The sequence below is a fragment of the Orbicella faveolata genome, unplaced genomic scaffold (genome assembly GCF_042242905.1).
Source record: "Orbicella faveolata isolate gen_17 unplaced genomic scaffold, um_ofav_v1 contig_25, whole genome shotgun sequence".
NCBI lineage: Eukaryota > Metazoa > Cnidaria > Anthozoa > Scleractinia > Merulinidae > Orbicella > Orbicella faveolata.
This window is the reverse complement of record NW_028301553.1, coordinates 27,568,229-27,582,004: the sequence shown is the minus strand read 5'-3', so window position 1 is coordinate 27,582,004 and position 13,776 is coordinate 27,568,229. Positions and strand designations below refer to the sequence as shown.

General features: G+C 40.0%; 2 protein-coding genes and 1 pseudogene across 5 annotated transcripts in view; 2 read left to right on the top strand and 1 right to left on the bottom strand.

Annotated features, from left to right (window-relative positions):
• LOC149109727 (uncharacterized) overlaps window positions 1-13,776 on the bottom strand; it is a 34,345-nt gene that overhangs the window by 20,077 nt on the left and 492 nt on the right. For 2 of the 4 annotated variants that reach the window (XM_089294003.1, XM_089294005.1), the window contains 4 exons: window positions 5,969-6,040; window positions 4,179-4,263; window positions 856-944; window positions 143-214 (listed from right to left, as the gene is read on the bottom strand). The gene's annotated coding sequence lies outside the window, so the exon portion shown is untranslated. The remainder of the gene's footprint in view (window positions 1-142; window positions 215-855; window positions 945-4,178; window positions 4,264-5,968; window positions 6,041-13,776) is intronic. The other 2 variants (XM_089294002.1, XM_089294004.1) reach the window with 2 other exon arrangements.
• LOC149109729 (uncharacterized) lies at window positions 7,713-10,446 on the top strand. The gene is made up of 2 exons (XM_089294664.1): window positions 7,713-8,523; window positions 8,962-10,446. The coding sequence occupies exons 1-2, from the start codon at window positions 7,726-7,728 to the stop codon at window positions 10,444-10,446; spliced, it is 2,283 nt and encodes a 760-aa protein (XP_089150790.1). The 5' UTR covers window positions 7,713-7,725.
• LOC149109728 (uncharacterized) lies at window positions 10,453-13,407 on the top strand (annotated as a pseudogene).

Sequence of the window (13,776 nt, the reverse complement as noted above, 5' to 3'; positions counted from 1 at the left end):
AAAAGCTTTCCACCTTTGTTGTTTTAGACCAATTAACATAATGCAGACAAACACTCCTAAATGAAACCTACCGTAATAATCACACAAACTACTAAATACATGCCATGTGATATGAGAATTTTTGTTTTCACAATTTTCTTACCTAGAGAAGTTGTGAAGTCGTGGAGTTAATTTTTTAAAATCTGTTGGAAATGACACAGTATCAGTCAGTCACCTGAAGGAGTTAATACAACAGTAGAAATAAATAGGTTGTCTATCATTTACGCATACTTAATTGGCCATCTTTGGTTTAGTATTTCTACAACAAGAAAAGTCATGTGAAAATGAAATCCACTGGATCAGTTGTTTTACAACTATCAGTCTATTAAAGAACAAATATTCATTTCAACTGGGCAATTCGATTTCTCTCCGAGGCTTTAAATCATCTGAAGTAAGGTGCATATTTCGTAGTGTTCAGTGAATATCACATTTTGCAAGTTATATTCTTTCAAATGTGCGTGATAATTACTGCTTGACTCTGTTGATATCTTAAGCCTTCGGCGCACTACAGTGATTAGCTACTGTTGTTGCTCAGTTGTTGCTTCAGGCTCACTGAAACAGCTAGAACTCTCTCGGTGAACATAAAGTCACACTTATACATAATCACAAAACAGGATTATTTCATTGGCCAGTTAACAAGCATAGCAAATCAAGTTTTCGACAAATTGTTTTCTCCAACAAATTGTCAAAAGCAAGTGAGTAAAACAACATCCAACTTTGCTGTTTTAGACCCATACATAGGCAGACAAACACTGCTTAATATAACCTGTTTAAATCACACATATTATAATTGTTTCCATAATTGATTTTTCTTACCTTACAGAGAAGTTCTGTAGTTGCGCAGTTGTTTTGAATTCTCAGGGTTGAAAATGGCTATGTGTTAGTCAGTCACCAAGGAGTAACAACTGTAGAAACAACAGGTTGGCTCTTAAATCTCTTAGGTAACATATAAAACACTTGCTCTATTAAAACAGCACAACACTTAATCGAGAATAACTCTGGAAATATTAAAGCAGTGTTCTTCAAACTTGGCACCAGCAATGTACATCACAAATCAAACAGAATGGCACCTGCTATGTTGTTGCCATGGCAACACTCTTGGCTTCAGTCTCTTCCTGTGAAAAACCAAATATCCCCATTTGCAGCCTTTTAAAGTGGGACAGAGGGTCTTGCTCAGAACACACATGGTTCCCATGTTGTTTTAACTCTCCCCATTAGATTGTTGGGAGTGGATGATCCTTGTTTAAGATAAAATCTGGGAATTTAGTCTTAATTAAAACAGAACCAGTGGCATAATTGTTGTCATGGCAATGGCATGACGGGTGTCATTATGTTTCTTTAGTGATGTACATTTCTCGTGCCAAGTTTGAAGAACACTGCTTTAATATTTCTAGAGTTATTCTTGATTAAGTGTTGTGCTGTTTGAGTAGAACCACCTATGATGTCATCACTTTCCTCATCTGCATAATACAAAAATGTGAATATCCCTAAGACGCAAAAAGATATTCTGAAAAGGAAAATGCCATTCTTCTTTACTTTGAAAAGCCTTTCAAATAAGCAGCAATTATTTTTTACTTCATAGGCACTTTAAGTAAAACCAAGAGAGCCTCCAGCAATGCAAATTACTTTTAATGAACATGCTGACAGGCATAAACTATTTCAAAGGAAAAGATAATTTGTCAAGAAACAAGTGCAGTGCCGTTGTCAAACTTTCTAACACACAATTAAATGCTACGATCTGTTAAAGTAAAAGCAATAACGTTTGAGAGGACATTACCCAAATACAATCAATATTCATGAAGAAGAAAGTTATTCTGCAATTTATTGTGTGCATATGTTAACAAAAATCCCCTGGGCTCCGAAATAAACAGGAATACAGCTTGCTGACATTTGAAAACATTATAATTATTTTATTATATAACTAGCACATTATGAACTTCAAAGATAACACTACTTACTACAAGCATTAACTGTATAGTTTGCCGGACTACATCCGAGAGCTAAAGTTAGCGTTGTTCGACTTTCTAATGGTTTCCAAGTGTAATGTTTTCCTGTTAGTGCTGTAGTTAACTATATTTTGTTGAAAAAATATCTCAGGATTTATTTGAAACAAATCGGTCTTTCATACTGTAAAATACTCTTTCCTCGATGAAATAATTGTTTATCAAACTTTCTAAAGTGCGTCACTCATGTTTAGTTTATGCTTTTGCAAGGAACTAGTTCTGTGTTTCAACACGCATTGGCAAGTTGCTTGCCCAGTGTTTATTGTCTGAAGCGTTTCGTAGATCCTAGTCGAAAAAATGATAACTCCAGTTTTATTTGACACAAATCTTTCATTCAAACAGTAAAATACTCTTTCATTAATAAAAGGATGGTTTATCAAAGTTTCTAAACACATGCCCACTTTCAATTAGAGTTCGTACCCTTTTTCAGAAACAAATTTCCAGGACTTTTCCAGGACTTTTCCAGGACTCAGATTGATTTTTCCAGGACTCTAAAATTCACATTAACCCTTTCACTCCCATTATCTTAATGTTAATTCTCCTTACTGTCTGCAATACATTACATGTTTTTTTACTTGAGCTTAAGAGATTTCCAGGACTTTCCAGGACCAGTAGCCCTTTTCCAGGACTTTCCAATCTTGGAAAATGCCACAATAAAATTTCAGGACTTTCCAGGTTTTCCAGCACCCATACAAACCCTGTTAATTAATTTTTCTTCAAGGGAAAGCTTGGTGTTTCAGCACGCGTCGGCAAGTCGCTTAATTGAACCAAGTTTACTCTCTATCGGAAAATGTTATCTGTCAGTTGTGTTTGGTCTATGAAGATGGGATTGTTGAAGCAATTATCCCCGGTTCTTCTTGACAGAAAGCAGTATTTTTTATTCAATGGCCAATGTTAAGTAAAAAGGTTTTACAAGCAGCCCATATTGCACAGGGTAAAAAGCCATGGCTGGTTTTTTAAGTTTTACAAATATGATCGGCCATCGATCAACTGAGCCCATTATGGCAACATGGCGTGGGGAAAGAGAGATTGGGGAGAGTGAAATGAACAATTACAAAAGACACAAGCCTATAACAAACACCCATCATCCATGCCATCCTAGATCAAAGGTGACATTATTTTTATTCCTCTGGCAATTTGTAAATACATTTCAGACCTTTTTGAAAAGAGTATTTCGGAAAGTGGTGAACTGACAATTATAAGCATTGGCGAACTGATCCAGGACATTGGCAAATCAACTTCATCAATAATTCACTGGGCAAAAACGATTAATCGCTAGGCTGTATTGATATTTCATTGGGTGAAAATAATATATCACCTGCAACAAATGATAAATCGCTTGGTGGAAACAATAAATCGCTTGCTGCAAACAAAATGTTGCTTGGTGCAAACCATATATCGCTCGGTTCAAATGATAAATCACTTGGTGCAAACGATTAATCACTCGGTGCAAATGATAAATCACTTGGTGCAAACGATTAACCGCTCTGGGCAAATGATAAATCACTTGGTACAAACGATTTATCACTTGGTGCAAATGAAAAATCACTCGGTGCAAACAAATAATCACTTGGTGCAAACGATAAATCACTTGGCGCAAACGATTAATCACTCGGTGCAAATGATAAATCACTTGGTGCAAACGATTAATCACTCGGTGCAAATGATTAATCACTTGGTGCAAATGATAAATTGCTTGGTGCAAATGATAAATCACTTGGTGCAAATGATAAATCACTCGGTACAAACGATTAATCACTCGGTGCAAACGATTAATCACTTGGTGCAAATGATAAATCACTTGGTGCAAATGATAAATTGTTTGGTGCAAACGATTAATCGCTCGGTGCAAATGATTGTTGGTGTAAACAATATATCGCACAAGACTCAGTGAAATATCGTAACAGCTACAACAATAGCTCCACGATATCTCCGCGATATATCATTTCAAGCTAATCATCGTTCAAATATCGCCGATAAATCGAAATTATTGCGATATTCATTGATTGTCATTTGCATTAGTTTTGCACAATACTGTACAATTACCGTATACAGACATACACTTCTAAAGAAAACCAATAATCACATAAACTACTGAATGCGCATATCAGAATTTTGTTTTCATAATTTTCTTACCTAGAGAAGTTCTGCAGTCGTGGAGTTGTTTTCAAATCCGTTGAAAATGGCACAGTGTCAATCGGTCACCAAGGAGTTAATACAACTGTAGATATAAACAGGTTGGCTCTAATCTCAAGTGATATATAAAATGTTTGCTTATGGTCAAAATTGAAAACGTTCTGTGAACAAAGCAGCAATAAGAGAGATATTGTGCTTTTTTGCATTGGGTTTATCGCTCTAAAGCACACAAGAATAATAATTCCTTACACAGAAATCGTATCTACCAACATTTCAATCAAGCTTCTTGCTTTCACCAAGGACAGGAGCTGAGTCATTCAGTGTTTACGAGTCAATATTGATGTGCTAGAAGCCATTATGAATTTCATATTTACTAGTAAAAGAAACGCAAATGCAAACCAAACTGTAATGCATTAGGGAATATCGACTTTTTAAAGCCTAATCATTACTGATAATCGGCAGAAACATAAAAAGAGCTAGTTAATTTTCTTCTCCATCCAGATACATTTATTGTCTATTGAAGTCTGTGGAAATTGCCTACAAACTCTTTCTATCGCATTTAATTTTGCAAGTTATTCTTTCAAATGTGCGTGATAACTGCTTGTCTGTTTATATCTTTAGCGTTGAAGCTTTCCACACTACAGTGACATGAAGCTATTGTTTTTGCTTAGTCATGTATGGCTCCCTGAAACAGTTACAACTCTTTTGAATATAAAGAAAATCTCAGTGTACAGAATCCCCCCCCCCCAAAAAAGGATTATTTTATTGGCCAGTCAAAGTGGTACTATGATCAAATTTTTCTTCCTTGATTTTTTAGGTGTATCACATAGAATTCCATGAAAGATTAAAAACGCCATTTACCGTTTGCAAATATCTGCACTAGTTCCGGAGATATTTAACTTTGAAAAATGTGTAAAATATGCAAATGAGATGACTGATGACGTCATACACTCAACCCAATTTTCTATCAAGTATATAAATAGAGCTATCTTGGTAAATTTGCAGCGCAGACCATTGAAACTTGGTAGGCTAATAGTTCTACAGGAAACACACCTACTGATGTAAAAAATTCTGTTCCCATGGCAACTCACGCTCTTCCAGTCCCCACCCACTTGATTTCAATATGTTAGTGATTTTCAGCTCGCAAAACATTACACGAGGCCACAAACTTGAGCTAACATATTTATATGCTTGCTGGATCAAGCATATGAGGCACCATTTGCAAATATCAAAATGGAACACCAAAGGTGGCAAGAAATGCCTTTAATATTGGGGAGGTCTGGAACCCAGTATGTTGCCATGGTAACCAAACTGTTAAGCTCATATTGTGGAGCACATTTAGTAGAATCTTACTACAAAGAATCAAACATTTCTGATTCAAATTGGCTGAGATACCTTTTTTCATTATCTTTGATGAAAATTTGGTGAGTGTATGACATCATCACTGGCCTAATTTGCCTATTTTAAAAACTTGAATATCTCTGGAACGAAAAGAGATATTTGAATATAGTAAATAGCATTTTTCTTCTCACACAGGCTACTTATTTATGTTTTAAAATGGCTGCGATAGGAAAGATGCGATTTTCGTCATAGTACCACTTTAACAATCATACGCTGTAAATGAAGTGTTCGACAAAATTAATTGAGAAAAGCAAGCGAGCAAAAGCTCTCCAACTTTGTTGTTTTAGACTCATACAGATAAAGACGAACACTAGCTGCTAAATATCACCTTTAAATATACTTGCACAGACTAGAATGCACATATCAGATTTTTTTCATAGTATTCTTACCTTGCAGAGAAGTCGCTATGCACTTGAAGACGATCGAGCCAAAGTCAGTCAGTCACCAAGGAGTTTATACAACTGTAGAAACAAACAGGTTGGCTCGCATCTGATGTAATATTTATGTCCTTAGCAAGACTGTGCTCTAGCAGCACCCGTTGCCGCATGCGACCGGCTTCCACCTTCGGGTGACAAGAAAAACATACCTGGTCGTCCAGCCGGGCGACCTCCTTTTACAGGTGTAACTTGGAGATGACATCAGTCTTACAATAATTTGTCTTTTACTTTTTGATTTCTTGTGTTGTATTGAAGTTTACAAGGCAAAATGGCTCAATTCACAATGATTAAATTCATCTGTGAAGTGCTCAAAACATCGCTCGTTCAGTGGCTCAGTTCGATCCATACGTTTAACTTAACACTGGCCTGCAGTCATACAGACAGCAGTTTCCTTGTATAACTCATATAGCGTCAACAAAAAGTCTTCTTAGTTCTTATGGTTTGTATAATGTCCATGAAAAGTCCCTAATAGACCAATTTCGATATATCAAAACTCAGCCTAAAACAATAGACCTCAGTACGAGGCTCTGGGGAATAACTGTTTATTCCCTAGAGCCTCGTACTGAGGTCTATTGTTTTAGGCTGAATTTTAATATATTGAAAGTGGTCTATTGAAGGAGAATGTGAACTGAATTATCAGAAGCAACAGGCTAGGGTAAAGAGGGAAAAAGGACTAAATTTTTCTACATATATCAACCATTCTAACTCAAAAAAACATGTAAATTTTGTCTCTCTTTGTGGACTCTTGACAACAGTATAACAAAAAGTTACATGTGAACAAAATTTATCTTTGGCATCTGTAAATAGGATAAATGCCCTAGAAACAATGTAAGACAATTTTATTTGAGGGTCAATCAGTTATCATATATATATCAATTAATAATGTTATTAGATAATTATAATTAATCAATTAATTAACTATTTATTTATTTATTTTTCATTCAGGGTACCAAGCTTGACTTCTGGGCACCTTAGCCTACATATAGTTGGGTGCCTGAAGGGCTCCCTAGAATTTTTCTTAGCGCACAGCCTTGATTAGTCTAAATTGAAAATATTGATGTAAGCAAAGCAATGAGATCGAAAATTTAACGGTATAAGTTCACCTATAAGAAAGATTTGCTTTTCCGTGTTGGGTTTATCGCAGTAATGCGTCAAGAGAAACCTTTAACAACTTGAGCCAGGCAAAAAACCAGCAATACTGATTACTACCAAGTTATTGCTTAACTTTCTGCTCATTAGTACATCCTGATTACTGATGAATAGTCCATACTCCCCGGTTTTAGGACGTTGTAACATAAATTACGATAAGGAAACCCTATTATAAATCACAACAGCAGATCATGTGTCTTCAATCTATAATTATTTTTTTTAATTTAAATCTAAGAATCGAGTATGTCTGAAACCTGTAGTTGCGTTACATGTCACGTATCTTGTCACATGCTTCAAGTTGATTGACAGATAAGTCATGTGAGAGAGGGTGAGAAGGTGCTAGATTTTTTATTGTAAACTGTGATAGAGAACACGAACTCGTGTGTTGAAAAGATTGTCAAGATTGTGAAAGTACAGAAAGTATACAGTCCTCTGAAGGAAATAAAGATTTGTGAAGTCCTAAGTTGTGTGGATTTCTATCACAGTGGTCCTTCGAGCCAGATAATCGAGTTTGAAGACGTCGACAAGATTGAACACATGTGCGGACTGAAAATGCTAGTATGTCGGACGCCGAAGCCATAGCAAAGAAAGTTAAAATCAGAGCTGCCCGTAGAGGATCTGCGACGAAACTTCTTAATCGTTTGAAAGACAGGCTGAGTGATGAAGAAAATCCAGTGGATAAATTCTGGTTGAAAGAATCAATTCAGTCGATGCGACTGAAGATAGAGTCGCTCAAAACATTGGATGACCAAATTATTGACCTTATTGCAAGTACAACGGCCGAAGGTGTCGAAGAGCATATCAAGAAAGAAATTGAGAACAGTGATGGAGTGAGAGCAGAATTGAACGATATCGTGATGGGAATGGAAGAAATGATGAGTAAATTTGATCAGCCACCGCCAATAGTTCAGCCAAGTGCCTTGTCACCGCCAGCTCAAGTTCATTCAAACATGGCGTCAGGAATCCCTCCGCAAAGCAAGGCAAAAGCAAGACTCCCCAAGCTCGAAGTATGGAAATTTCACGGGAAGATCCAAGAATGGCAAGAATTTTGGGACGCTTTCGAAAGTGCCATCGACAAAAACGAAAGTCTAACAGCCGCCGACAAATGCTCCTACTTGCGAAGTTTAGTCACTGAACCGGCCAGAGCCACCATCGCGGGTTTCTCCCTGATAGCAGCAAACTATGCGGACACCGTTGACATTCTGAAGAAGAAGTACGGTAAAGAAACTGCCATACAGCGTGCTCATGTGAATGACTTTCTAAATTTAGCGCCGGTGTTCAGCGATAAAGATACATCTCGTTTGAGGAAACTATACGACAGTTGTGGCGCTCATTTTAGAGCCCTGAAGGTGCTTGGAGTAGACGAAACTACCTTCGCAGCAGTGGTAGTTCCCGCCATTTTGCAAAAGTTGCCTGAAGCATTTCGCTTGACCATCACGAGGGGAGCCGACTTTCTGAACTGGTCAATGGAGGAGTTGTTGAGCGCGTTCTTAAAAGAGTTAGAACTGAGGGAAGACCATTACTATGCAGTGTCTTCAGGTGGAAATACGCAGAAAAGGAAGGAGAGCAACACCTTTTACACGAAGCAGGAAGTTGAGAACTACGCGTTTTGCCTTGGGAGACACGCACCAGCGAACTGTAAGAAAGTGAGCGATGTGAATGCACGTAAGAACATTTTAGTTAAGTATGGTAGATGTTTCAAATGTGTGCAAAGGGGACACCGAGCCCAAGATTGTAAGTCGATTGAATTATGTAACAAGTGTGGGCAGTCCCACCACATTTCAATTTGTGATAAGCAGGATAAGCCAGCAGTCAGTGAATTTGAAGTTAGACCAGAGGCTAACCCTACCACTACTAGCCCCAGTAGTTTTCATGTTGGTGCGGGGGATCGTGTAGCCCTACAGACTGCCCGTGCAGTCATCACTGGGGAGGGTCAGCCAGAGAGGGTTAGAGTTTTATTTGATGCCGGCAGTCATCGTTCCTTTGTCACAGCCAGAGCTGCTCGGCTTGTGCGGCTTCCTGTAACCAGGCAAGATTGGCTTGCAATTAGTACATTTGGGCAACGCTCAAGGGATATGAAGCTATGGGATGTCGTCCAAGTCAAGGTGAGTCCTATAGGGGGGGGGGGGGGGGAGAGTTTCATTAACATGGAGGCATATGTAGTTCCAGAAATTTCTAGTATACCAAATACCCATGTAGAATTAGTAAAATCTGATTACCCCCACTTGAAAGGGCTGTGGTTCTCCAATGTGAGTAAGGAAAGGGATGAGATGGTTATGGATGTATTGATTGGGGCAGACTACTTGTGGCAATTTCAGAAAGGGTGCACAATTAGGGGTAAGTTTGATGAGCCTGTTGCTGTAGAAACGGAGTTGGGATGGGTCTTGTCAGGACCCATGAAGGGCCATGACACATGCAGTGATGTACACTTCACCCAGGTAAATTTCATTGCAAGCTCTGTTGAAGAACAAGAAAGTCTAGAAGATGTTCGAAGATTGTGGGATCTGGAGACACTGGGTATTAGAGAGATTACTGACCAGGTTCATGAGTCATTTGAAAATAGCATCTCATTCGATGGGACCAGACACTCTGTTCGCTTACCTTGGAAGGAGGGGCACCCGGAACTACCCAGTAATTATCAGTATCGTCTTAAAACTCAGATGCGAAGACTAGAAAAGGATCCTGAGATTCTCAAAGAGTATGGGAACATCATACAGGACCAGCTACGAGTGGAAATGATAGAAAAGGTAGCAGAGTTGGAAAAGGCCCCCAGGATTCACTACTTGCCTCACCAAGCAGTTTTTTGCCAAGAGTTGGCTACTACAAAGGTAAGAGTGGTATATGATGCTTCCTCGAAAGAGAGTGAGAGTGTCGCATGTTTGAATGATTGTTTGCATGTTGGACCCCCTTTGACCCCCTTGTTTTACAACATTTTGCTTCAATTCAGGGAAAATAGAGTGGTCTTGGTAGGGGATATTGAAAAGGCCTTTTTAAATGTGGAAGTTGACTCAGAGGAGAGAGATTGTCTGCATTTCTTGCGGGTAGAGAAACCCTCTGATTTGTCCCAAGTTGTTGTCTACAGGTTTTGTAGAGTTGTATGTGGGCTGAATGCATCACCTTTTTTATTGAATGCTACACTTCGACATCATGTCAAAAGGTATGGAATTTCTGACCCAAGGTTTGAAGCGAAGTTGTTGGATTCGTTTTATGTTGATGATTTTGTTGGTGGTGGAGCAACAGCGCAGGAAAGTATGGAGTCGTACCAGAAGACTCGGAGTTGAATGGCTGAAGGAGGTTTCAAACTCAGGAAATGGCTGACAAATGATTCACAGGTAAGGGCCAAAATGGCAACTGAAACCCAGATTGGTGATAAACAAGATGTGGTGACAGAGGAAGACATTAGTTATGCTAAGTCTTCTGTGGGCATGAAGTTGGGAAGCAAGGGCCAGAAGGTGTTAGGGTGTGAGTGGGATTACGAAGCTGATGTCATCACTCGTGATCTGACGTCAATTGCGCAGCGTGCCGAAGGCTTAGCTGCCACTAAGCAGAATACATTAAGGCTACTAGCAGGAGTCTATGACCCCTTGGGACTAATTAGTCCAGTTACGGTGAGTGTCAAGGTTATATTTCAAGAGATCTGTCGTCAGAAGTGTGAATGGGACAAGCAGCTAGAGGGAGGGGCCAAGAAGGGCGTGGAAGATTGGATTAAGGGCCTCATTGACTGTCATAGGATTGATGTAAAGCACTGTGTTTATGACCGCCCTCATGAGGAGGTGGTGGAGTGCTCACTTCATGGTTTCGCAGATGCAAGCAAGAAGGCCTACTGTGGCATGGTTTACCTTGTTTATAGAACCCAGGTAGGTAGATATGTACGAATGTTGTCTTCAAAAACAAGAGTGGCACTGTTGAAGGAGCTGTCAATTCCAAGGCTAGAACTTATGGCGGCACTTATACTAGTGAAACTTATGGTCAATGTTGAAGATGCTCTTACCTCGCAGCAAAGTGTTAAGCGTTCGAAACTGTGGCTGGACAGTCGACTGCCTTGTTCTGGATTATGAACAGAGGGGAATGGAAACAATTTGTCAAGCACCGTGTGAACGAAATTTTTAAGCTGAGTGACAAAGGAGATTGGAGGTACTGTCCAAGTCGAGAGAACCCCGTGAACATTGGGTCGAGAGGAATGTCTGCATCCGAATTAAAGCAGAATGTATTGTGGTGGCAAGGTCCCGCTTGGTTAACAGAGTCAGAAGAGAGTTGGCCTTCAATGTCACCAACCACTGAAAGATCAATGTCACCAACCACTGAAAGTCGAGAAGAAGAGAGGACGACCAGCATCCTTGTGGCCCGAACTAACCTGGTTGTTGGGAATGACAAAGTCATTGAAATTGACAAGTATAGTTGCATAAGGATGGTTTTGAGAGTGACAGCGCGGCTTAAACGGTTTTGCTTCAATGTGGCCAAGAAGACAAGGTCAGAGAGGAGGCATGGACCACTATCCTTGCAAGAGCTCACTGAGGCAGAGATCGACTGGATAAAAGCAGCACAAAGAGAGTTAAAGTGTCAAGAGAACTACAAGCAGCTTTTTAACAAGTTTGGTCTGACTGAAGACAGTAAGGGTGTGGTAAGATGCAAGGGACAGCTAGAGTATGCTGATTTGCCTGCGGAAGCAAAGGAGCCAATAATTTTACCCAAGGACCACCATGTGACATTCCTAGAAATTCAAAGATGTCACAAGAAGGTCCTTCACTGCGGAGTAAAGAGTACTCTTGCAGAACTGCGCACCAAATTCTGGGTCCCCAAGGGGAGACAAGTTGTGAAGAAGATATTGTCCCGGGGTGTGACATGCAAGAAGTGGGAGGGTACAGCATATACCCAACCAGCAACAGCAAGTTTACCAGAATTTAGGGTAAATCCGGCCCTGCCCGTCTCAAAGGTTGGGGTAGATTTTGCCAGGCCAATGTATGTCAAAGGCCAAGGGAAGCAGTTAAAGAAGGTTTATGTCTGCTTATTCTCATGCTGTGTTACTTGGGCACTGCACCTGGACTTAGTGGAAGATCTCTCGACTCCCACATTTTTGAGGTGTCTGAGGAAGTTCACCGCACGAAGAGGAACTCCCACCTTGATCGTGTCTGACAACGCAAAGATGTTCAAACGGGCAGAGAGAGAGATACGCACACTTTTTCGACATCCTGAGGTAAGAGCAGAACTAGAAAACAAGGGTAGCGAGTGGCATTTTAACGTAGCAAAGGCCCCATGGTGGGGAGGCTTCTTCGAAAGGATGGTGAAAAGTGTTAAACAATGCTTGAAAAAGGTCATTGGAAATGCAAGACTTTCCTTTGACGAGATGTTGACAGTCCTTGTGGAGGTTGAAGGTACCCTTAATTCAAGGCCCCTGACTTACGATGACGACAACCCACCAGAGGAGGTTCTTACCCCATCCCATTTAATTCATGGAAGAAGGATTCAGTCATTGCCAGAGGTACTAGAATCAGAAGAAGAGTTTGGAGAAAGTAGTGTATCATATACCAGGAGGCACAAGTACCTGACTAAGAAGCTGCAGCATTTTTGGAAGAGGTGGCAGCGGGAATATTTAACTGCCATACAGGAAAGTCACGAAAGCAAAACTGCTGGGAAGGGAAGATCACCTAAGGAAGGAGATGTCGTGGTAGTACACGAAGATGGAGTGAAGAGAGGCCTCTGGAAGATGGGAGTGGTAGAAGGGTTGATTTGTGGACGCGACAAAGAGGTAAGAGGGGCACATGTGAGGGTAATCACCAAGGGGAGGGATGTTCATATAACTAGGCCTGTACAGAAATTGTATCCAATTGAAGTTCATGCTGGGCCGAATGCAGGTAAGAGACAAGACAGAAATCGAGTGCAACCAGCAGATCTGCAGGGGAACAGTCGGCCTCGCGGAATGGCAACTTTGGATGCTGCTAGAAGGATAAGCAGCCTGGCAAATCAAGAGAACGACTGACCTTGTGGTTGTATTCTTGACTCATACGAGTCAAGAGGGGGGAGAGTGTCTGAAACCCGTAGTTGCATTACACGTCACGTATCCGGTCACATGCTTCAAGTTGATTGACAGATAAGTCATGTGAGAGAGGGTGAGAAGGTGCTAGATTTTTGATTGTAAACTGTGAGAGAGAACACAAACTCGTGTGTCGAAAAGATTGTCAAGATTGTGAAAGTACAGAAAGTATACAGTTCTCTGAAGGAAATAAAGATTTGTGAAGTCCTAAGTTGTGTGGATTTCTATCAGAGTATCTGCAAAATTATGTGGCCCTCGTCTTTTGTTGTGAAGTAAACTTTTGCATTATTTTGAAAATGCAACTGAAATCACGATTTAGGTTGATTTGATTTTGCTAAAGTTCGCTGGCAATTGATCTACTAAGGTTCTACCCCTGGAGATGAAACTGTTTCCTGACAAATGCTGATGAGTTTGATTAGGATAACCGAATCAATGAAGATCAATGTTGAAGAAACGTAGAAACGGGTTAGATTTCACATTCCACGACTTCCCCTTTAAGTTCTTTGAGTTCGTACGTGTTTCGTTGTATATAATCTTGGAACTAAACTGCTCATTATGAATGAAAGGCAGCTCACAAATT

Excerpts from the sequence above, each read along its gene's own strand:
- LOC149109729 (XM_089294664.1), top strand. The coding sequence starts at position 7,726 with ATGTCGGACGCCGAAGCCATAGCAAAGAAAGTTAAAATCAGAGCTGCC. Across the intron at positions 8,524-8,961 it reads GAGCCCTGAAGGTGCTTGGA|CAGGATAAGCCAGCAGTCAG; the intron begins GTAGACGAAACT and ends ATTTGTGATAAG.